At 43.0% G+C, this 26271-nt stretch overlaps 1 protein-coding gene across 1 annotated transcript in view; it reads right to left on the bottom strand.

Moving 5' to 3' along the window:
* The window catches only part of TMEM132C (transmembrane protein 132C), a 530618-nt gene that overhangs the window by 139150 nt on the left and 365197 nt on the right, over positions 1-26271 (bottom strand). The window contains exon 4 of the mRNA XM_066603398.1: positions 17445-17628. Coding sequence (XP_066459495.1) covers positions 17445-17628 — 184 coding nt within the window. The remainder of the gene's footprint in view (positions 1-17444; positions 17629-26271) is intronic.

The raw sequence follows: 26271 nt of genomic DNA, 5'->3' as shown, positions 1-26271 counted from the left end.
GGCATCCTAACATGAAGTCAGCCATGTGTGCCAGGGTACCAGTACGCAACACATGGCTGTCCTCACTAGGAAGATCACTTTCAGGATCCTCCTCCTCCTCCTCCTCAGGCCATACACGCTGAAAGGATGACAGGCAATCAGCCGGTGTACCGTCAGCAGCGGCCCAAGCTGTCTCTTCCCCCTCCTCCTCATCCTCCTCATGCTCCTCCTCCTCCTCCTGTACGCGCTGAGAAATAGACAGGAGGGTGCCCTGACTATCCAGCGGCATACTGTCTTCCCCCGCCCCCGTTTCCGAGCGCAAAGCAGCTGCCTTTATGGTTTGCAGGGAATTTCTCAAGATGCATAGCAGAGGAATGGTGACGCTAATGATTGTAGCATCGCCGCTCACCACCTGGGTAGACTCCTCAAAATTACCAAGGACATGGCAGATGTCTGCCAACCAGGCCCACTCTTCTGAAAGGAATTGAGGAGGCTGACTCCCACTGCGCCGCCCATGTTGGAGTTGGTATTCGACTATAGCTCTCCGTTGTTCATAGAGCCTGGCCAACATGTGGAGCGTAGAGTTCCACCGTGTGGGCACGTCGCACAGCAGTCGGTGCACTGGCAGCTTAAAGTGATGTTGCAGGGTGCGCAGGGTGGCAGCGTCCGTGTGGGACTTGCGGAAATGTGCACAGAGCCGGCGCGCCTTTACGAGCAGGTCTGACAAGCGTGGGTAGCTTTTCAGAAAGCGCTGAACCACCAAATTAAAGACGTGGGCCAGGCATGGCACGTGCGTGAGGCTGCCGAGCTGCAGAGCCGCCACCAGGTTACGGCCGTTGTCACACACGACCATGCCCGGTTGGAGGCTCAGCGGCGCAAGCCAGCGGTCGGTCTGCTGTGTCAGACCCTGCAGCAGTTCGTGGGCCGTGTGCCTCTTATCGCCTAAGCTGAGTAGTTTCAGCACGGCCTGCTGACGCTTGCCCACCGCTGTGCTGCCACACCGCGCGACACCGACTGCTGGCGACATGCTGCTGCTAACACATCTTGATTGTGAGACAGAGGAGGAGGAGGAGGAGGAGGGTGCTTTAGTGGAGGAAGCATACACCTCCGCAGATACCAGCACCGAGCTGGGGCCCGCAATTCTGGGGGTGGGTAGGACGTGAGCGGTCCCAGGCTCTGACTCTGTCCCAGCCTCCACTAAATTCACCCAATGTGCCGTCAGGGAGATGTAGTGGCCCTGCCCGCCTGTGCTTGTCCACGTGTCCGTAGTTAAGTGGACCGTGGCAGTAACCGCGTTGGTGAGGGCGCGCACAATGTTGCGGGAGACGTGGTCGTGCAGGGCTGGGACGGCACATCGGGAAAAGTAGTGGCGACTGGGAACTGAGTAGCGCGGGGCCGCCGCCTCCATGATACTTTTGAAGGACTCAGTTTCCACAACCCTATACGGCAGCATCTCAAGGCTGATGAATTTTGCTATGCGGACGGTTAACGTTTGAGCGTGCGGGTGCGTAGCGGCGTACTTGCGCTTGCGCTCGAACACTTGAGCAAGCGACGGCTGAACGGTGCGCTGAACTACACTGCTGGATGGGGCCGAGGACAGCGGAGATGAGGGTGTGGGTGCAGGCCATGAGGCGGTAGTGCCTGTGTCCTGAGAGGGGGGTTGCATCTCAGTGGCAGGTTGGGGCACAGGGGGAGAGGCAGGGGTGCAAACTGGAGGCGGTGAACGGCCTTTGTCCCACCTTGCGGGGTGCTTGGCCATCATATGTCTGCGCATGGTGGTGGTGGTGAGGCTGTTGGTGTTGGCTCCCCGGCTGAGCTTTGCGCGACAAAGGTTGCACACCACTGTTTGTCGGTCGTCAGGCGTCTCTGTGAAAAACTGCCAGACCTTAGAGCACCTCGGCCTCCGCAGGGTGGCATGGCGCGAGGGGGCGCTTTGGGAAACACTTGGTGGATTATTCGGTCTGGCCCTGCCTCTACCCCTGGCCACTGCACTGCCTCTTGCAACCTGCCCTGCTGATGCCCTTGACTCCCCCTCTGAAGACCTGTCCTCCTGAGTAAGCGTTGCACACCAGGTGGGGTCAGTCACCTCATCGTCCTGCTGCTCTTCCTCCGAATCCTCTGTGCGCTGCTCCCTGGGACTTACTGCCCTTACTACTACCTCACTGCAAGACAACTGTGTCTGATCGTCATCGTCCTCCTCACCCACAGAAAGTTGTTGAGACAGTTGGCGGAAGTCCCCAGCCTCTTCCCCCGGACCCCGGGAACTTTCGAATGGTTGGGCATCAGTGACGATAAACTCCTCTGGTGGGAGAGGAACCGCTGCTGCCCAATCTAAGCAGGGGCCCGAGAACAGTTCCTGGGAGTGCTCCCGCTCCTGAGCAGGTGTTATTGTAGTGGAGTGAGGAGGCTGGGAGGAAGGAGGAGCAGCAGACAGAGGATTCGGATTGGCAGCAGTGGACGGCGCAGAACTGCGGGTAGACGATAGGTTGCTCGAAGCACTTTCTGCCATCCAGGACAGGACCTGCTCACACTGCTCATTTTCTAATAACCGTCTCCCGCGTGGACCCATTAATTGGGCGATGAATGTGGGGACGCCAGAAACGTGCCTCTCTCCTAATCGCGCAGCAGTCGGCTGCGACACACCTGGATCAGGAGCTTGGCCTGTGCCCACACCCTGACTTGGCCCTCCGCGTCCTCGGCCGCGTCCACGTCCTCTAGGCCTACCCCTACCCCTCAGCATGCTGTATTACCAGTGATTTGATTTCACAGGCAGGAAATAAATTGGCGCAAGACTGCAGGCCAAATATAATTTTTGCCCTTTTTGGAAAACGAAAGGCCCCACTGCCTCTAGTGAATGAATTATCTAAGTTTAATAACTGTGCTGTGTCCCTGCTTATGTGTCACAGAACGTGAGGGTAGCAGAGTTATTATAACTCTGGCAGAGCAGGTATTTTTTTTCCCAATTAAGGAAAGCAAATGGCGAAGCCAGCAGTAAAGCGTAGCTGGGTGCGTATGATTTAGCACTGTTCTTCACGCAGCTCACACGTCTCCACCGCCCGTAAGGACGGACAGAGGCTGGACAAATAGATTTGTTTTCACTTGTTTTTCCACCAAAAGGCAGCACTGCGTATATTCTATGAACATGAGAAGTTTAATAACTGTGCTGTGTCCCTGCTTATGTGTCACAGAACGTGAGGGTAGCAGAGTTATTATAACTCTGGCAGAGCAGGTATTTTTTTTCCCAATTAAGGAAAGCAAATGGCGAAGCCAGCAGTAAAGCGTAGCTGGGTGCGTATGATTTAGCACTGTTCTTCACGCAGCTCACACGTCTCCACCGCCCGTAAGGACGGACAGAGGCTGGACAAATAGATTTGTTTTCACTTGTTTTTCCACCAAAAGGCAGCACTGCGTATATTCTATGAATAATAACTGTGTTGTGGCCCTGCCTATACAATTCTTTCCCTGCAGTATCAATGGAGGGTGGAATGCTCTGCAGAGGCGATTTTGAGAAGCCCAAAAAAAATGCAGCACAGCTAACAGCAGCCTGGACAGTACTGCACACGGATAAATATGGCCCTAGAAAGGACCGTTGAGGTTCTTGAAGGCTACACTCACTCCTAACACTCTCCCTGCCTATGCAGCACTTCTGTCCCTAATGCCAGGTGCAACGGTCTGCAGAGGCGATTTTGAGAAAAAAAAAATGCCACTGCTAACAGCAGCCAACACACAGCTATCAGTGGCCCTAATAAGGACCTTTGGGGGGTCTTGAAGCCTACACTAACTACCAATTCTTTCCCTACAGCAGCTCCGGTATAAACAGCACTGTCCCTCATCTAACTCACACCGCATCTGAGGCGAGCCGCGGGAGGGGCCGACTTTTATATTAGGCGAACACCTGATCTCGCCAGCCACTCACAGCAGGGGGGTGGTATAGGGCTTAAACGTTGCAGGGGGAAGTTGTAATGCCTTCCCTGTCTTTCAATTGGCCAGAAAAGCGCGCTAACGTCTCAGGGAAGGAAGTGAAAGTAACCAGAACACCGCATGGTGTTCGTTACGAATAACGAACATCCCGAACACCCTAATATTCGCACAAATATCAAGCTCGGACGAACGCGTTCGCTCATCTCTAATAAAGATAAATAATGGCAATTATTACTTTCTTGCTTATTATTCTAGGTACTTGCAGTTCTGCATCTTGTTGCTGCTGGCTGTAACATGCCACACATACAACTAAGATGGACACTTTGTGATGCCATTAATGATTTGCAATTATTAGAGTTATCTGTGCTCTCTAACGCCACCATGGTACAAGTCATGTGTTCATAAGCCCCTGAGAACTTAACACTGTTGCTGCTGATAAAGGGATTAAATAGGCAAATACCCATATCTGCAGGAACCTTCAGGTTTGCTGAGAACACGCTATAATTTAAAGTTAAGCTAAATAGGATGTGGTATAGAGAAATTAGAGACTTTTTAAGATCTGAAGTAGCAAAACATAATGAAACTAAATAGAATCTGCAATTTTGTGAAGAAAAAATCTGTATAGCTGTGATGAAGCCTATGAGACATCCTGCAGTGTATGAGTTATTATGTTGGCTAACATAGAGTGAAGGTGGCCGCGTCCTCTGAGTCAGCTGTTTAGAGCAAATGAAAATCACAGGAGTTCTGTGCACACTTATTGGTTCTTGAGTTACCAGACCAAAGATAGACCTGTGACAAAGCCAGGATGTCAAGCAATTAGTTTAGAACGGCAGGATGCTAAGGATACAGAATGGTTGTCAATAGCATTTAGCAATGTTCTGAATGTATTAATTTGTTTACCTATTGATAATGAGGTGTATATAGAAAAATGCAATAAAGCAGCAGAACTCTAGGACAAAATGCTGTTTTTCCACTTTTTGTAACGTACACAATTAATGATGCCCCTAAATACCCTCATTGCAAAATAAACCTGGTATCGCAGATCACCTTGTTTTGTTCAGCGTGATGGGAAAAACACGGAACGTTTTCTGTTCCCAAAAACCGTCTACTAGTCTAAGCATCTGTTCACATTAAAGCCCTTTCAGGACCAAGTGTCATTAACCCTTTCCAATCCACTGTCTGACGTCTAAAGACATTATGATTTAAGGCTGTACTGCTCTGATGTTGGAAGACGTCCGTCGGGGTTCTCTTACTGTATATTGACAGACTCTCTGCTGTCGGAGCCTATCCAACGTGTCACCTCATGCAGTACTGGCTTTAGCCAGCATATAGCGCCATTGTATAACAGCAGAAAAAGAGAAAGCCCCCTAGGAAAACCAGGATATAAATTGGATTGGAAAGGGTTAAAGGAAGTTTAAGGAAAACAAAGGTTTAGTACAGCGTTAGCCAGTAGAGCAAAATGTGATTGTTCCCAGCAAGAGAAACCACGTAATTTTGTAGATATGATACCTTTTATTGTCTAACAAAAATACATGATGTTACAGCAAGCTTGCAAACCTCTCGGGTTCTTCGTCAGGTTAAAAATGAAATAGTATGTATTGGCGTCTCAGCCAATCACAATCAGCTCTTTCAGCAGGCAGGGACAGCGGAGAGAAAACGCAGCTGAGCCCCAGCAGCTGAAGGCAGGTGAGTATGTATTTTTTTGTTTTTTACACTACTTTTACTATTTTTCAGCCCTTCCCTGAAAACCAATGACAGGGAGCCTGCAGCAGGATCCTCTACTGCAGCTGTCATGTGTGACAGCTGTGGTAGGGAATTAAAGAATTCCTCTACTGCATCTGTCACATAAGTGGCAGATGCAGCAGCAGGGAATTCTTTTTACTAGCGGGCATGAAGTTAGTTTTTTTTTTTTACACTAACATTATTGTTTTTCAGGGAAGAGCTTATATGTAAAGCCCTTCCATGAAAAGCAATTCAGGGGTGCCGGCAGACCATTGTCTTCAATGGAGCTGCCGTCAGCAAAAAAGCCAATATATGTCCTACATTGTGTTGTACACACGGATTTATGAAACCTTCTACAAGAAAAACTGTTTGTCGCCCACAGCAACCAATCAGAGCTCAGCTTTCATTTTACCTCAGCAGTTTAAAAAATGAAAGCTGTGTTGTGATTAGTTGTTATGCGTGACAAAGACAGATTTTCTTTTAGACAGTTTCATAAATCTCCCCATGAATTAATACGAATTAATGTATTAATCGTATATGACTAAACAAACACTGGCAAGCTAGATGTCATCACAGTGTTGGTATTGAATATTGAGGGAAACACAACAAGCTAGATGTTGCCCCAGTTTTAATGATATGGCCTATGATTCATGCCCGCTCCCTGTGACGATGCGGGTCATGGCAAAATATAGCTGGTGGGGCTTGATTTTTATGTGTCTTTTATTCAGCTGTTTTTGTGCTCTGCTTCCGTCCATATTTGCTAGACTAATTATTACTAACAGTGGGGCGACATCTAGCTTGCCAGTGTTTGTCCTACATTGTCTTGTAGGCTGTATATCGGCTATTTAGAGCACATCGACTATGCTTTTAGCTATCTTATGAAAACACATAAAGTTGGCATCTTATTGACTCGAGTATAAGCCTAGCTAGACTCGAGTATATACTAGGTTAAAAAAAATGCAAAACTCACCTCCCAGCCGGCGTCTGTGTCTCCAGCGCAATGGTCTCCCCAGCGGTGCGGCAAGCTGTTTCAGACTTCTCCCCGCTCTCATTTCCCTGCTCGGTTTTCAATTCTCCCGCTGTTAGCGCTGTGTAAGTAAGCGCTGTGATTGGATCACAGTTGTCGCTCGATAAACCAACCACAGCCATTCAGTGACGTCATTCACTCAATGGTTGTGAATGAGCGAGAACCGGCTGTGATTGGCTGGTGCTCGATCCAATCACAGCGCTTACCTACACAGAGCTGGCGGGGGAATTCAAAGCTGAGCAGGTAGATGACAGTGAGGAGAATTCTCAAGCAGCTTGCCGCACTACCGGGAAGACCATCACGCCGGGGACACAGATGCAGGCTGGGAGGTGAGTAATGCAGTTTTTTTTTTTGTTTTTTTCTACCTCACTCAAATATAAGCCGAGGGGGGCTTTTTCAGCACAAAAAATGTTCTGAAAAACAAGGCTTATACTCGAGTATATATGGTATATTATAAATTTATACCCATTTTGTTACAAAAATTCAGCACACGCATTCAATTACAAAAATTCAGCACATCTAGTAGGGATACTAGGAGAAATTATCAGTATGGTATGTCCAATTGCCATAAATTACACTTAAGTTTGTGCAAACCATGGGATTTGCTGCAGTGTTATGAAACTGGTGTAAGAAATCTCTGATGCTTAATCTGTATTGTCAATTTTGTAATACTTTCTTTTGCGTTTGCTTTTATTTGCAGAGGGAGTTGGTGGAAAAATGTCTGGCTTTAAACAATGTACTCCTCAAATTGAGTAAGTTATGTGATGGGGACCTGTTCAGTAGTAATGTCACATGTAGTGGCTATCAGGGATATAGTTAGATCCTACTAGAATGAAGCAGGGGAGTAATGGCTCCAGATTCCATATTGGTATGGAGCTTGCCTGTAGCTGATCATAACTATGTGAGATTGCAAGGGCATAGATGTGTCCTATTGCTCCTGTATGGAGTGGCTAGACTGTATGTAGGTATTTGTTGCAACCAAGACATTGTGAGTAGTTTGCAGTTGACAAGAGCAGATAGGAGGGCTGCAGTTACCCAGGAAAATTAGCTGGTGCTGGATCCTTTGTGGGTGTACGCCCTAGCTGCAAGCATCTTTTCCCCAGGATGACTGGTGCACAAGAGAGTAGGCCAGTAGAGACTGTGACCAAGTGTAGGTCTGCAACACTGCAAGTGTAGGTAGCGAAGTCTGCGTGGATGCCGCAACCTGCAAGTGGAGCGGTCAAATCATCTTGGAATGTGACTGCGGCTGTAAATAATGAGTCTGAGACAGCAGAGGCAAACTTAGGCCACTAGAAGTTCACCAAGAAACTGGGTGTAGCAAGAAAGAATGGATTTTATTAAAATTAGCACCCTGAGAATCACTGCATAATATAGCTTGAATAGCAAATATTGTACCTCTCCTGCTGGAGAATAACTATTTCTAAATTATGTACGTGTTAACCTTTGTTGGCCATCGGGTTCCAGTATTGTATGCCCTGCTATGGTGAGAAATTTCAGTCTGAGTAAGGCCTCATGTCCTCAGGTGGATCCGCAAATCAAGCCGCCCATAGGAATACATGGGGCGTCCACAAATGCATTAAAGCATGCTGATTTAATTTCCCAGCATGCTCCATTTCACTGCGGATCCCACACAGACAGCTTCCATTGAAGTCAATGGAAGCCATCTAATTTGTGGCCCGTTCAGAGCTGACATTGCGGACAAGCCGCGGATTCCGTTGGAAAGCAGGTGTTTGAAAAAAAATAAAAACTCCTAGTGTGCATGTGCGCCGGGATGCCTGCACACAACCACTGTGTAGAAGACACCAGATCCGGTCAGGATGCAGAAGAACTACACGGGATTCGCACAGGTAAAATAGTGTCCTCAGCCGCGGGCAGGATGGGATACTGCTGCGGGCTCCCACTTGCGGAATCCAATCTGCCCATGGACATGAGGCCTAAGGCCCAATGTCAATGAGTGGATTTGAATTGCCGAATTCACGTGGATAATCCGCAATTCAAGGAGACATGGACGCCCACAACTTGATTAAAGCATGCAAATTTATTTGCAGACCTTCTGGTCCGAAAAGCAAATCGCAGCATGCTCTATTATTTTGTCGTGGTTCCCGCACAGACGGTTTCCATTGAAGTCAATGAAGGCCGTCTGATCTGCGGCCTGCCAGCAGCTGTCACTGCGGATGGTCCACGGATCCTGTGTGAAAGCAGGAGATTAAAAACTGTACTGTGCATGTGAGGACCATGCTCACTACAACAAACCCAGAAGTAGCTAGGCTTACGCGGACACCGCAGCCTGCAAGACACAGGTAAACAGGGCTCACTGGCTGCTGGCACAGGCGGATTCCATGCAGGATACCCGGCACGGAATCCAACCCGCCTGTGGACATGAGGCCAAAAAAGTTTGAAAGAAATGGAGTTTGTCATGTGCACTTTATTCTCTCTGCATCTATCCTCAGTGAACGTGCTCTGCCCTTGCTTTACAGTGGGACAATTCTGTATACCAGAAACTGTAACTAAAAAATCAGTTTCTAAATCTTAAACAATAATTAAGATTAAACATTTTAAATCATTCCAACCTAAACCGATAGGTTACCTTGCATGGTGAAATGGAAAAATGAAAACAGAACTTGCCGGCATATGCTGCTGGCGGAGTAAATGCTCCTTTAAATAGAGTAATTATTTGCTGAATATGTGTATGCTCTGTGACAATATGCTACACAGCATAGATGAACCTGTCTCCACTCTACCAAGAAGCAGTTACCATATGGTGGAAGTAAACATGCTCCTAATGAAGCCACTGCAGATTTGACTATGAATCCATCTTAAGAAAAGTGTGATTAAATAAGGAAGATATGCACTAGGGATCACAGACTGCAATCCTCTGTGGTAAGCACAATGCAGGAGGGAGAAAAAATACTAAAGTCAACCTTGGAAATGTCATGCAATGAATCTCACAGTAAAATAGACACTTGATCTAGCAAATTATACAGAGCAACAAACATCACACTGCTCCATATAAAAAGATTCACATGAGTGGAATTAAAGATTCCTTCAAGACCTGACAGCTATGATAGCCTAAGAGACAGTATGCCATAAACTTCTGGACTGAAGTTTTAAGCCACGAAGATTCTGAACCTTGGTACCATTGGGAAACCCCTAGGAAATGTGTTGACTCCCAGGGAACCCTTGATCCTTTTCTTACCTCAAAGCTGCTTAGTTCAGGAGAGTGTAAAGCATTCTAGAATTTTACATTTGGCTGTGGTTTGCTGACAGGCTTGCCTGTGTAAAGTCAAGGCTACAGTGCTATACTGCAGTGGGATAGATTCTCACCACAATCACTGCCACGGGTCTTGATGGACTTAAAGGGGTTGTCCCACGAAAGCAAGTGGGGTTAAGCACTTCTGTATGGCCATATTAATGCACTTTGTAATATACATCGTGCATTAAATATTGGCCAGACAGAAGTTATACACTTACCCCCTCCGGTGTTGGCGTCCCCGTCTCCATGGCGCCGACCGAAGCCTTCTTCTCCCTCGATTAGACGCGCTTGCACAGTCTGCTCTTCTGTTCTGTTGAATGGGGCCGCTCCGGCTTGGCCGCACCGCACAGGTCTTCTGCGCATGCTTTCGTGGGACAACCCCTTTAATTTAATTTTTACTCAGGTTGCAGATCACTCTATAGGAGGATGCAGCACACCTTCACATTTTAGCATTGGCTACATGGACCTTATTAGATTAATATATACATTGAAAGCTAATTTTATTTGAGACACCGAATAAGTAGCACAGTGGACCTTCTCTGGACCTCAGAAGTGCAGCATTTCTTAGTGCCACAGATTCCACTCAATGTAAAACTAGTTTTGCAGGAATATTGACCCATGGAGACAAGATACTGACATGTTCTGATTAAGAACTTGAGACTGGGAAGAAATGTTCCATCAGTATACAACCCTTGTCGCATGCTGAATTGTTCTGCTGAAAGGGCCATTGGGTAAACTGCTGCCAAAAAGGATGTACTTGGTTGGCCACAGTGCTTATCTAAGCTCCACTGCTCAAGTGTTAATTCACAGGTCCTTGGTGTGACAAGAAAGACATTCTACACACCATTACCGCACCTCCACCAGCCTAAACTGTTGAAATTTGTCAGGAAGGGTTCATCCATTTATGCTATCTGCATCAAATCCTGACCCTCCCATCATCATACAGTAGTGCAACATAAATCTGGATTTGTCTGTCCAGGTGGTTTTTCAAGTGCTCATTGATCTGATTTTTGAGTTATTTTCCTCACTATAGTCTTGCCTTTCTGTTTCTCTTAGACAGTAATGCCATTCAAAATGGTTGTCTCCTTTGTTATAGCCCATTCAGGCTAAGGAACAATGAATTGTGTGTTTAGATATATTAGTTGGTGCACCAGAAATGTAATCAGCTGTCATTTCCTTGATACTGCACTGTTTAGATAGAACTATTATAGTTCAAAATTTGCTGAAATGAACGAAAGTGAATGATAATCGTTTGGTGGAAACATGAGCCAACTGCAGTACAATTTTAGTTGGTCGTCTGTCAGGGCTTGAATCCATGATCTCCTGAACTCCAGTCAGTAGCTCTCCCCAGTGAGCTATCCAGCTTGCTGAACAAGTTCTCCTGCATACCTCAGCCTTGTTTCCTGATCCCAGTTCTCTAGCACCTGCCTCTTCGTCCTAATCCGGGCTCTGTCTTTAATTGTACTTCCTATATAAGCCTGGCCCTGCCACTCCCTTAGTGTGAGATTTTTCTGCTCCAGAGTGTTTGATCCAGCTTCTATTTCCCTGCTATTGCTACAAGACTCGTCAATATCGACTCCTGGCTTTTCCTTCTGACTACATTACCTGACTCATCCATTGTACTGCAACCAAGACTCCCCGTTACCGACTCCTGGCTTCCATCTGACTACTCTGTAGTGCCCTGCAAGGCTACAACTCCTGCAGCTCCTCTCCAACGCCGGTAAAACATTACATCGTCATTCATTGTATGCAGGCATAAAAAAACATCACTGACTCGTTCACTTATCATTCAGTTTAAACAGCAATCATTCAGTGCATCTTATTCGCTTATACAGGGACCCAACAATTCTGAACGATTTTCGTTCAAACAAGTCAATGATGCATTTGCTTGTCTAAATAACCTGTATGAGAGTGAAAAAGTTAGCGGTGACATCACTTGCTCATTCACTTGTTCAAACAAGAATCTGAATTGGCGCTCAGCCAATCAGAAGCAGCTCTCTCAGCAGGCAGGGATTTTAATTCTCCGCCTGCTGAAAGAACTTCAGTACAGAGCCAGGGACAGGATGTGGCTGAGCCTCGGCAGCTGAAGAAAGATATGATTTTTTTTAAATTTTACACCAGTTTGGGTTGTTTTTTAGAGAAAGGTTTATATTTAAAGCCCTTCCCTGAAAAACAATTAAGGGGTGCTGGCAGCTGGTTCCTCTACTGCAGCTGTCATCTGTGATGCTGTGCTAGGGAATTCATTATTTCCCGCAGGGATGAAGAACTCTTTTGCTGCATCTGTCACATCTGTGACAGGTGCAGCAGGGAATTCTTTATTTCCCACGGGGATGAAGAAAACATCTGCCGCATGTGGCAGATGTGTTCTTCATTCCCACGGGGGACACGGCAGCGGCGGATATATATATGGTTTATATATATATATATATATATATATATATATATATATATATATATATTTATATATTATATATATATATATATATTAATATATATATATCTTATATATTTTTTTTTTTACTCTAAAAGGGATGATTTTCAGGGAAGAGCTTATATTTAAAGCTCTTCCCTAAAAAAAATCACTTCAGGGGTGCCGGCAGACCATTGCCTCCAATGAAGCCGCTGGCAGCAGCCGCGGCTCCATTGAAGGCAATGCACGGACCTTCATACATGCGTGTTTTTACACGTACATGGGTGCGCGCCTATGTACGCACACACTCATGTGAAGGCTACCTCAATAAGACAAAGGCATATTGAATGATTGTGTTAGTAAAAATCGCTGAAAAAAACCATATTACGCAATAGGAACATACACCATTTTAGAAGGGGTAGAGTGCAAGAATATAGCCAAGCTCCGCCCTCAATCCACTCATAATTATGTCACAGCCCTGTCTAAATAAAACCATTTATTTCAATGGTTATTTATTACAAATGTGCGGCCTAGAGCCTTTGGAATGAACTAGAAAACACATTTTTCAGGCCCTTGCAAGTATGTTGGCTGCCCCAGAGCATTACCACTACACTTAAGTTGTCTCCACAAGTGTAGAGAAATAGGATATCCAGAGCAAAAAAGAGGTCATATTTTTTGGACTATAAGATGCACTTTTTAGCAAAGAATAATCTTGCTAAAAAGTGTGTGCATCCTATAGTTCTAAGTCAGGAGGGTTTGGCAGTGCTAGAGCCCCTTGATCACTTCCTGATTGAGAAGAGGCAATGTGGGAGAGAAAACTAACCTCAGAGGCTCTGCATCCTTGGAGCAGGCATGACATCATCATGATGTCACCCGTGGCCGGGAGGATTCAAACTAAGGTAGCAGGAGGCAACAGGGTAAGATGGCTATAAACTTTTAGTGTCCCCATGTGTTTATAGTCTTTTTTTAATCAACATGTGTGCACAGAGCTTTATGTATAAAGTGTATGTTTGTATAAGCTGTGTGTCAACTGTATTTATATAAAAGCTGTCACGTATAAGCAGGATACGCTGGAACCGTAAACCTAAAATACTACACAACTGCACACCAAACTGTGGTAAACAATAAAGAAAACCGACACAGGGAAAACAGTGTCCATAAAGACCATTACCCAGGGAAGGGACCTGCCTATGCGCAGCTAACCCACCCTGACAAGGGCAAACCTGATCACATAGCTGGGCCACTAACAGACCTTAAGTGGGATAGGAGAGGACGACAGAAAACAAGATGAAAAGGATAATAGCCACAGTATTTAAACTTGAAAAGACTCTCAAACAGGAGATCCAGCACCTAGCGCTTACTTCTATCACAGTCAGAGGAAGATAATTAAACAGCACTGAGCTTAGCACAAGGCCAGGTTAAATAGTCCTGGCGAATTACCCACAGGTGAGCCCCATCAAGTCTCACATAATACCACTCCCATCAAAACCAGAAGATAGAGAAACACATATAAGACTTGTACCAGACTACTAGAAAGGAAGCAATTCCAGAACTACCGCACCACTGTGTGTGTATGCTGTGTGTGCATCTGATCTGTATGTATATGTAATCAATACGCAGCAGAGCTGTATGGTGTCTACCAATACTGTTTGCGCTGCTGAGCTCTCCGTGTATATGTTTTGAGCATGCAGCACTATGTGTGTGTAAGATCTCATTGAGGGCTTCTTCACATGAACGTGTTTGTGCAAGTTTTTGCGCATGCAAAATCTACTTGTGCTAAGCACAGATAATAGAACTCATTGATTTTTTTAATGTATTCATTTTCCCAAGCCGATTTGCATGTGCATTTTGTGTGTACGAAAAAAAAAGTAGGACCTACTCTAATTTCTGCGGTTTGTGCAGCAAAAGTCCCATAGAAGACTGTGGGATGTGCACAAATACGCAAGAGGTAGGGTGTGACACTGCGCAAAATACAGGGAAAAGAAGACAGCTGGCCCTTATTAGTCTTAAATAGCCATTGAATTCTACGGAAAGGGTTTGTTCCGCATGAATGTGAACTGGCCCTGTGCACACACAGTACAATGTGCAGACACATGCACAAAACCCTGATTGTAGCCCTCTCCAAACCTCATTCATGCACAAATATGCTACGGTGAGCGTATTTGAGCAAACGCTCGTGTGAAGCCTCCCTAAGGCTGCATTCAGACGACCGTATATTGGCTGGGTTTTTACGCCCAGCCGATATACAGCGTCTCTCTCTGCAGGGGGAGGAAGCTGGAAGAGCCAGGAGCAGGAACTGAGCTCCTGCCCCCTCTCTGCCTCCTCTCCACCCCCCTGCACTATTTTCAATGAGGAAAGGTGGGACAGGGGCCGAGCTAATTCCCGGAACTTAGCCCTGCCCCGTTCCACCTCCTCTCATTGCAAATAGTGCAGAGGGACAAAGAGGGGGTGGAGAGGAGGCAGAGAGGGGACGAGAGCTCAGAGCACTGCTCCCGGCTCTTCCAGCCTCCTCCCCTGCAGAGAGAGATGCCGTATATCGGCTGGGTGTGAAAACCCAGCCAATATAGGGTCGTCTGAATGCACCCTGAGGCCTTAGTCAGACGCGATTTGCGCATGCGCATGCGTCCGGCGATTTTTTTAAAAACCATTGCTTTGCAATGGTATCAGACACATGAGCGCTTTTTATGCACTCGTCCGATAAATTATAGAACAGAAATCTTAGATCTCACCTATCTGCGATCTGCGATTCCTGTTCTCTTCTCAGTGCAGGGACCAATCTGATTGGTCCCGCTGAACCAATGAGAGGCAGCAGTCATTCACCCATTGATAAATTCATGAATGGGTGTGTGAGTGAGAGCTGCCTCTGATTGGTCAGGCTGTGACCAATTAGAGGCAGCTTATTCAGCAGCCGGGGATTTTAAAGCCCCGGCTGCTGAATACTATAGAGAAGCAGTTCAGGAGAACTGCCGGCGGCCGCTGCTGAACTCCGGCTGCAGCGGAAAGGTGAGTATACATTTTTTTTTTTTTTTTTACACATTTCTGGATGAATGACAGGGAAGGGCTTATATATTTAAGCCCTTCCCGACAATTCATCCCTCGCTCGCCCGCAGCGCATTGCTTTCAATGGAGCCCGCTGTATTGCCGGCTCCATTGAATTCAATGCGCTGGACAGCTCCGGCCCGTTTCTAATGAAACGCGGCTAGGAGCAGATTTTTTGGGCGATTTTTTGGCCCCGGTCACGCGATTTGCGGATGCGCATCCGTCATGCGATCCGCAAATTGCGTGAAAAAATGCACGTGTGACTAAGGCCTGAGAGTGTAAAAAAATAACTGATAATAAAATAAAAAAAGTCAATTAAACGTATATTTTGCAGGCACTTATGAAGATAACAGAATGTGCGGCATCTAAGTGCGCCATTGCAATTTGTTTCAATGGTCAGTAGAGATGAGGACACCATAATACTAAGTTCTATGGCCGTTTTGGATTCTGTTTACCTGCACCATTATTGCAACAGGAAAATGGAATCCTCTTGCCGAAAGGGCCTATCCTATGCGGGGCTGAACGGACCCCGTTGATTCTGGCTATCCATCATATTCAAGAACAAAATAATGTAGCATGCTGCGCTATTTTATTCAAGATTTAAACAGCAATCAATTATGGTGACTGAACAGAGCCCTGAATGGTAATATGAACAGAGATTTTATGCATCAGGATTGAACTGCTGACTATTAACCCCTTCACCTACCCTAGAATACCAAAATAAGAAAGCATTACTCTAGATAGCCAAAGTTAGTAACATTGACCCTTTAACTTCCTTTGAACCCAGGAAAGTTTTTCCCCATTTTTTGTTGTATAAAGCAGGGTTGCATCTTATAGTCTCAAAATTATGGCAATTAAATTGCAATTGAAAACTCCATTTATATGTGCACAATGTAGTGTCTTAATAAGGCATGAACTACAGCAATGAATATTAATACAGTATTTAAAGAGAAATCTCATATTTTCAGATTGCACCCACAAGGCGACTGCTGAACTCTCTTCTTTTTTCTTTCCGAGAGTCTTGTAGCTGAAGCAGAATGTTGTCAAACTCAATGGTGTTTTGGATCATAAAATAAGAATGGAACATGTGGGATTAATGAAAGGACTTTTATACAATTTTATCCTGTTAGATTACTTTCAAAGGCCCTAAATACCATAAACCATATAACTCCCCAAACCACCCTTTAGAGATGAATCTGCAACCAACTGTAATGTACTGGCAGATAATTGATTCTCTTGTATTTTGTTATGTGCAGCAAAGAATAGCTGGAGGGATGTCATAGCACAACTAATGGATACAAATGGACTGAATTTAACAGTAGTGGAAGGTATTGGATGTATGAGAGCAATGTCAGATACTGCAGGACGTCAGCTTTCGTCTTAAGAGGGTTTCTGAATCCTAATTTGTAGAAAGAAGGGTTGAAATTGAGGTTTTAAAGAGTCTCACATAAGAAAATGTATCAAATTATTTTGAGGAAATGCTGACTTCGACCGGTTTATAGAAAAATAATTATATGATTTGTTCCTGTCCACAGTGCCATGTACTTTGCCCTGCTACAGTGCTTCAGAAAGTGCTTGAGGAAGATAATCAATGCATTATAGAATATTCGTGAACTAGGTCAATCCTGGCCCAGGAGCCAACTGGAGGCATCTAATTGTCCTCCTTATATCAAACCATAATTTTCAGGAAAATTAAATCATGAACTTCAGTGGCACAGCTAGATTGGGTGCAGTGGTTGCACTCATACCTAGAACCTGAGGGACCCAAAAGGTCCCTCTGACCCATATAAAAAACAAGTACTAAATGCGTAATAATTTAAGATTATGTTACAGATTTTGCATTGGGGTTCACCTGGTAGAGGAGCTTATAAGTTACTCCTCAAATGTACTTTTGTGCATATTGTCATCAACAGCATATATCGTACATCAGATATATGTGGTCTCTATGTCTTGATCGATTTCTCTGTTTGTCTAATTCATCTTGCATGAGACCCCCTTTCGAGAACCCCTTTGTCTTTATTAGGCAAACAATTTGCCAAAACCAAAAACATTTTATGCCACAGAAAGTATACAATATAATGAAATATTCTTACCATAGAGAGGGGAACTATTCCCAAAATATCCTTTTGGCTGATGTAGACTTCAGAAAGGACTATGTCAGTTGTCACTTTTCCAAAATACTCCAGCTGCCATGAAATAGGTTGGGTACCAGACAGACTGCTAAAACTGGTGATCTCAAAGTTCATTTGAACGACCTCCGTAAAAAGATTGTTGCTCCTAGAAGACAGAAAAATAGAAAATATTCAATTCTTCACATTGGGCTTATCATTAGTTAATGGCTTTCTATCGGTATACAAATAGCATGTCATCCCATGTGTGCTCTTATAAGTGACACAATTTGGAAGGCTTCACATATAATAGTCTTATTTGTGATCTAATAACCACAAATGGAGTCAAATAGCTCCTAGCAGACCTATTGTGGTCAGAAGCTTCAACTATCTGACCAACTCTATATACAAGGTGTCCCAAAAAAATGGATGCACAGTTCAACATGAAAAATATCTGCATAGAAGCTTTACAACTAGATTTATATAGACATCAAAGGATAGCTGTAAGTCATGCTTGACCTCTGCCATCACATTAGGTGCTCAAAGTGGTCACCATTAATATCCAGGCACTTCTGATTTCAGCAAACGATGGCATGAACAACACTGGTGCTCGAAAGTCAAGCATGCCTCTGCTAGTTTATTTGACTCTCCTGAAGGCCACATGGTGGCTGTAGCAGTCATGCAACTACTGACATCTTTAGAGACAAGATAATACATATTATTGCCATATATTCAATTCAGTTGTTAAAAAAGGGTGTAGATAACCACTATTGAAGTGTGCATACATTTTTTGGACACCCTATATATACAAATACAAAGTTAATCAGCAAGTCCGAAGTAGTTGAAATAAATGTGCAACTGCATTTCTATCATGATTGTAATACAAAAGCAAACAAAATTGCAGCAGCACTCTACAAATGCTAATATACACACAAGTGTCAGGGGAAATAAACTCTTCTACATCTTTATGTGGATTATTTTAAAGTGCATCTGATTCAGATTGCAGAACTACCTATAAGTTCATTAAAGAGGTTTTCCAGGGAAATGCTATTGATGACTTGTCCTCAGGATGGGTCATCAATAGTAGAACGGCAGGGGTCGAGGATCCTGGACAATCAGTTGATTGGGCGCCTGCTGTCAGTGCCACAACATAACAGTGGTCGGAGCAGAAGCAGATACTCCGACCCTTGTGTAGTGGCTGTCTCTCGTAATCAAAGTTGCTGCTCTAATATATTTTAATGAGACCTGTACCTGCAGTTACAATTTCCGGCCACTACGCAAAGATCAGAGCAGCAGCTTCACCTCCTGTGTGTATTGGCGCTGACAGCGAGCAACCATTCAACTGATAGGCTGGGATCTCAAGAGGTGAACCCCAGACAATCAGCTATTGATAACCTATTCTGATGATGGGTTATCATCAATAATATTTTCCTGGAAAACCCCTTTAAGCAAATCCCTGGGTTAGGGATGGACACTGAGGTAAGAAGGGTCAAATGCAAGGATTAAACAGTCCATCTTCCTGCAACCCCCTCACTAAAATGGTAGATGTTCACTTTGGACAAACAGAGATCCATCTGCCTGTTTTCTACTTTATAGCTTGCTCAATTTGCATATAGCTTTCTCTCCAAACTAGTTTTGGTATTATTATAACCGCTGATGTTTAAGTAAAAAAGGGGTGTCTTTATTAAAAGGGTTATGTGAGAAAAAGATAATTAATGGTTGGGCGGGTCTAAACTCCTGGAATCAGCGCTCATATTCTGGGCACCATGATGCCACGATTTTGAGATGGTGGTGATACCCCAGCCTCTGATTGGCCGCAGCGGTCACCTGACTTACAGCGGCCATCTGCTAGGCAGAAAAGAGCAATGGGAAAAGCTCAGCAAGGTCCCAGGGGGCCGAAGACAGGTGGGTATATAGTCTTATTCTATCACCTGTCCGGATGCTCATTTTTCTTTTTCTCAGACAACCCCTTTAAACAGCCCCTCTAAAACTGTCCTGAATCAGCTAACAGATTTGCAATTTCAGGGGTTGTCTGAGTGTAAAAAAACATTTGCAAATGCAACTAACATGTGTAAATGGAAATAACAAAAGCATCAGTACTTGCCTCTCTTCTTCCCCAGGGAAACAGGTAAAGTTCCCACCGTCAGCACAGGCCAGAAGACAGGTGACTACTGCAACCAATTAGAGGCCACAGTTTCCCATTCTGAACTCCTGGTATCACTGCTCACATAATGGGTGCCATGATGCCAGGAGTTTGGAATGGGATGTTGCTGCCTCTGATTGGCTACAGCAGCCACCTGACTTCTGGCTGTGCTTACAGTTTTCTTTAAAAAACAAAAACTAATGAAACCAAAGCCAATTGAAAGCTATTTTGAAATACCCATTGAAGTCAATGGGGGAAAAAATAAAAAAGTTTATTTCCATTTTAATTTCTTTGCTCTGCTCTAAAATGGGAGAGACCGAATTAAAAATGACAGTCCTACCAAAAGTATAAATGCACCCTTGCATTTCTCAAAAATCTCTGATTTCTATAAATTGTAACCATGTTGGAACTGTCCACCCTGTTACTTATACTATACAGTCGCATGTCTCAAGGGTTTTTCTTTTGTTATAATTTAACAGAATGTTAAATAAGCTTATTACTCTGGAATTTGGTAAACAGGTAATTAGAACCACACTTTGTATCCACACTAATGAGTACTCAATATAAGGCTTTAATATAATAGTGGTTTAAGGGGTAATACATTCAGTTCATGTTTGTAATACATCCACTTTATGTTTGTTCCTCTGTTTGTTACTAAAAGAGTTGTGTTTATCTGTATTCTACGGCCACAAGTTAACGTTAGCAATTTATCTTGGCTTGGCAAGTAAAAATGATAATGACTGCATCTCACTTTTTAAAGTACATTCCTGTAGAGCTCACAGAGGAGAAACAAATCTCTGACGACAGTTTCTTAGCATTTCAGACAGTGCTCAATGTGTACGATGTAAGTGAGAGTTACTGAAATCATTTCCTATTCCCAATCATTGTTATAAAGACCTGTACAAAAGGGTCTGACATTGATTTGAAGGAATGCTGCCATCCAATAGGTGGCGCTGCAGAGAAATTGTTCCTTTTTCCTTATTTGCATAAATTACCCAGAGGAGCGTGCATGGCCATATAAGTCTCCTCCCTCACCTCTCAGGTGTCTTCTCACACCCCTTTTGGATACTCTCCCTGGGGACAGATGATGCCATCCCCCGACCCAGTCACCCTGTAGGTGTCTCCACACACCTTTTGGGTGTTCTCCTTAGGGAGAGACAACATTCCCAGTGAAATATTTAGAACTGGGTTCCTGATCTCTGCTACTTTGAGAGCTCAGAAACAGCTATGCACATTCATTTGAATGAATATGTTACATATCAATGTTAATTTTACCCCAATATTGAATGCAACACTAATGCTTCAAGTTCATAACTACATGAAATTTCCTTTAGTTTTGTGTCTGATGGTTCACAATTCCGAATGGTGTTGAGTCAGGGTCAAAAGAGGCAAAAAGCAGTAAGAAAGATCTTATCCATGTCAGAAATGAGTATAAAACCATGTTTGAGAAGTGGAGAATTAATATGGAGGCTGGCGATTCATTGAGTCGCCAGGTGCTCTACATTGTAGACAAGTCAACTGTGAACTCATATTTAGATGGTTATGACAAGTTAAATATGACACATTAAAGAAGACTACAAAAAGATGGCTGCTTTCTTCAAGAAACAGCACCACTCTTTTCCTAGATCTGCGTTAGGTATAACATTCACTTAAACAAGGCTGAGCTATAGAACAAAGTATTGCTTTGTCTGGAAGAAAGAAGCCACGTTCAAGTAGTCTTAGATAAACCATTGAAAAGGGTGGTCAAGAAATAAAATATAGCTACTTTCTTACATCTTTCCACAGGTTGTGTCTGGTATTGCAGCAGAGCTCCATTGAAGAGGTTGAGGTGCAATAGAACACACAACCCATGGACAGGCTTGGTGTTCTTTGTGGAGTAGTTATATATTTTACTTTATACCAAATTACAAATTAATCATTTGCTCAGTTTCTTTTAATTCATATTCTTGGAGAAAAAGTCTAAAGTTTATTGAGTGTGATAACTGCCTGCTGAGGTCTGTAGTTCAACAACAGCTGGAAAGGCACAGATATCTCGTCTTGGTATGCTGTGGAAGGAAGATGTCCCTGGTTCACTATGCACATTTACATTTCTTTCTCTAAAGTTCTTTGAAACTCTCTCGTAAAAGACGTTTCATCTCTAAGTGCAGATGATTACTCTTCCATGTGTTTGCACAACACAGCTAACGTAACATGGTGATCCTTTTCCATATTTAACACCTGTAGAAATGTAAGCATTCAATCATAGACAGAATGCATGCATCAAGCTGTTTATGGCAGGCTGAGAAAATATCTGCTTTTCCAGAGACTGTGAATCAAGGAAACGGCAGCATTTTGAAAGCCAAAAAGCACATTTCTAGCAGCTCAGATGCCAAGGGTAACATCAATCGTCTGATGTCCGCAAGAAGATTATAGAATTTGGAGTGATTTGTATTAACTTCTGCTTCAATCCAACCTGTTTCATGGCTTCAGAACAGTACAATTTATTTTCTTTTAAAGGCTGGTGTATAGCATCTAGAACTTAAGTTTTATGGACTTCAAAACATCCGACATGTACGCTTAACCAGCCAAATACGCCAAGCAAGGGGGCGGCTGGACTGCTGATAATTTTATTTATAGCATGGTGAAATCTAGGACAAGACTTCCAGTTCAAGGAATTCTAATTTATAAGAACTGGCACTTGTTTATGATGTAGTTAAGAAATGTAAAGAAAGTTGAGATTTTAGATTGGATAATATTCCCATTCTTCCTAATTAGAAAGAGAAATCACTATGGATTTTTATGACAGTATGTTTTATTAAGCAATTGTGTCCAATAATTCACATTTCTGTTTGATGTCAGAGCTGCTTTGGGAAAAATACAAATTAATACATTTAATGAGACCCTTTAAACCTAATTGTTAGTATTAAAGGATCTTAACATGAATTGTACAGGAGAATGTCAAATACTGAAGAGAACTGCTGTTGTATAAAGATTAGTGACTACATTATGTATCTGCAACTTAGACGCTTACATCTCGAAGAAAAGCCATAATGAGCTCAATAAAAAAATCTCATTATAGTGTTTACTACAAATTTTTAGAATATTCTCAGTGTTGTTATCTCAACAAGTGTAACGTTCTTATCATTTATGTGATGGCCTGTGTAGGTTGTTGGGGTTTTTTTGTCTATATGTATAAATATGTTAAAATCTCAATAAAAAACATATTAAACATACATGTGAGGGCAATGTAGCATGACTATATATACATGTGCATATATTGGGTGCATCCAGACTCAGTTTGACTTGCTCTTTGAACTGGATCAGTCTCTCTGCAGGAAGAAACATGGTAGACGGTCACTGTCTTATCCTTGGAAATAATTTTGATCCTGAAGAACCTCTTAAATTACTCGTCGTTTTCAAAGTTTCTGCCTATAAGCATTGACTTGGAGCCATCATTGTTTACTTCCACAGAATTAAAATCTGTCCTGGTTTGGTGATGTTCACATAGGTTCATGGCTTGTTAGATTACATGTATCGGAGAACTGTCATGCAGTGAAACCTGCACCATTGTGGCTGTCACATGACCAGGACAGATTTTTACCTATTGGAAAGGTTTCAGGACATTTTGGCCAATTTTTTTCGTCCGATCCATAGATTTTGTCCATTGCTTTCCTCATCCACTAGAACATTTCGTCCAATTTCTTTTGTCAAATCCACATTTTGTCCAATTGCTTTCTTTGTTCAGTAAGACATCTGACATTTCGCTATTGATACTTTATGCCATACTTAAGAAAAGAGATGTGTGTTCTCCTCTCAAACATATAGTGTATATGAAATCACTGTCCTTCGGACGTCGCCACCTCTTGACATATGAGATAGACAGACAGATAGATAGATAGATAGATATGAGATAGATAGATATGAGATAGATAGATAGATAGATAGATAGATAGATAGATAGATAGATAGATAGATATGAGATAGATAGATATGAGATAGATAGATAGACAGATAGATAGATATGAGATAGATAGATAGACAGATAGATAGATATGAGAGGTAGATAGATAGATATGAGATAGATAGATAGATAGATAGATATGAGAGGTAGATAGATAGATATGAGATAGATAGATAGATAGATAGATATGAGATAGATAGATAGATATGAGATAGATAGATAGATAGATAGATAGATAGATAGATAGATATGAGATAGATAGATATGAGATAGATAGATAGATAGATAGATATGAGATAGATAGATAGATATGAGATAGATAGATAGATAGATAGATAGAAAGATATGAGATAGATAGACAGATAGATAGATATGAGAGGTAGATAGATAGATATGAGATAGATAGATAGACAGATATGAGATAGATAGATAGATATGAGAGGTAGATAGATAGATAGATATGAGATAGATAGATATGAGATAGATAGATAGATATGAGATAGATAGATAGATATGAGATAGATAGATAGATAGATAGATAGATAGATATGAGATAGATAGACAGATAGATAGATATGAGAGGTAGATAGATAGATATGAGATAGATAGATAGACAGATATGAGATAGATAGATAGATAGATATGAGATAGATAGATATGAGATTGATAGATAGATAGATATGATATAGATAGATAGATATGAGATTGATTGATAGATATGAGATAGCTAGGTTGGACATAGTGATATATAGAACAAATTGAGATTGGACGAATTGTCCGCCTGACGAGTTTTTCCTTGGACAAACATCAAGAGGACAAGAAATCTTGGACCAACTGCCCTCAAACGATTGGAAAGAAATAATAAAGGTTCTGCAAGCAGAGATCTTAAAGCTCTAGAGAAATTGATATGGAAACTATATTTGTTGCAAAATTACAGAAACTGTCATTATAAAACAAATGGAAAGTACAATTCTGAATCTGTATGCCCTTATCTATGCCTAGAAAGGAAAGTTTGCTTCATGTATTTAATAGTAACATAATGACACTTACTGTATAATATAACTATATTGCTACATACTAACATGAGCATATCGGTTGCATTTTCTACTTTATATTGCCATGTGAGGATGATATACAGCCTGAGTAAAGATTTCCATATGTGCTAGATAGGCAGGCCAGCTATGCTATTATTATTTGTTATTGTTGTCCGATAGTATTGATGTTAGATTCTCATTAATGCAAATATAATTACATTTTACAATTACTCAAGACAGTAGAAGGGGTTTTATTTTTCTCATTAGGATGCTATGTACTCTCCAGTGCCAATATAAACTGATAGTCCAAGCTTGTTTAAATGATGGAAGAGTCCTAGTAAATTACTTAAGTAGAGTGAATGTACGGTTTTGTTTTTAACTGTACTTATTATGTATCAACTTTTGAAAGTGCCATCAATTATGTATATGGAATATTGCAAAATGTAACCCGTGGCCATTATTCAAAGGGACTGTAAGCAAGGCTAGCAAAATATATTAAGAAATTTATCAAGAAAGATATAGATTTTGTGTTAACAATAATGAAAATGAGACCACGTGCAAAATATATGGAGTGGCTTATGTGTTTTATAGATGCAAATGAAAAACAAACAAAACTCAATACAGGATTTATGGTAAAGTCACCCATGATTATAGTCCTTCATACTGCATGCTTTCGGAGGACAAGATGTTAGGGTTTATATCACTACTTGAGAATTGCACAGCGAGGGTTAATAGTTGCACATTAATTACATGTACAGAACAAAAAAGGTTCTCCTTAAAGGGGTATCTGCACATCCAGCTCCTTGGTCTGCCCTATGCAATTTGCAGGTTTGTAAATTTGCTTACAGCCTATCTTCAAGTGACCATATGCGCAAGGACTGCTAACTGCATGGTTTGTTCCCAAATTATATTTCTTGCATGGTACTTGGAGACAAGATGCAAGTCTTCTGCACAAGCCTGGAGGAGTCATCATTATTTCTGCATGGCTGTGGATGGGCAGCAGGATAGCCAAGAAGCAATCTACAGTATGTGTGTTCACTAGAAGAAAAGCCAGGGCAACATAAGATGGGTCAGCATATAGTGTGAATACATAGGCGTAACTATAATGGATGCAGGGGATGCGGTTGCACCCGGGCCCAGGAGCCTTAGGGGGCCCCTAAGGCCTCTCTTCTCCATATAAGAAGCCCAGTACTATGAATAAAGCATTATAGTTGTGGTTTTGCATTGGGGCCCAAAAGCTTCACGTTACGCCTCTATGTGCATATGTAACCCCTATAAGGCCTTAGTCAGACGGGCGATTTTTCGCGCGATTTGCGGATCGCATGACGGATGCGCATCCGCAAATCGCGTGACCGGTGCGCGCAAGTCGCCCGCAAATCGCCCGAAAATCTGCTCCTAGCCGTGTTTCATTAGAAACGGGCCGGAGCTGTCCAGCGCATTGCATTCAATGGAGACAGCAATACAGCCGTCTCCATTGAAAGCAATGCGCTGCAGGCGAGCCCGGGATGAATTGTCGGTAAGGGCTTAAATATATAAGCCCTTCTCTGCAATCCATCCTAAAATGTGTTAAAATAAAAAAAAATTGTATACTCACCTTCTCCCGGCAGCCGGAGCTCCGCGTGGCCGTCCTGCAGTGGGTGTGAAGGGGGTGTGAGTCAGACCTGCCCCCTGATTGGCTCAGCGCTGAGCCAATCA

This window comes from Eleutherodactylus coqui, chromosome 5 (assembly GCF_035609145.1).
Source record: "Eleutherodactylus coqui strain aEleCoq1 chromosome 5, aEleCoq1.hap1, whole genome shotgun sequence".
In the NCBI taxonomy this organism is placed as follows: Eukaryota; Metazoa; Chordata; class Amphibia; order Anura; family Eleutherodactylidae; genus Eleutherodactylus; species Eleutherodactylus coqui.
This window is presented reverse-complemented; position numbering and strand designations above follow the sequence as displayed.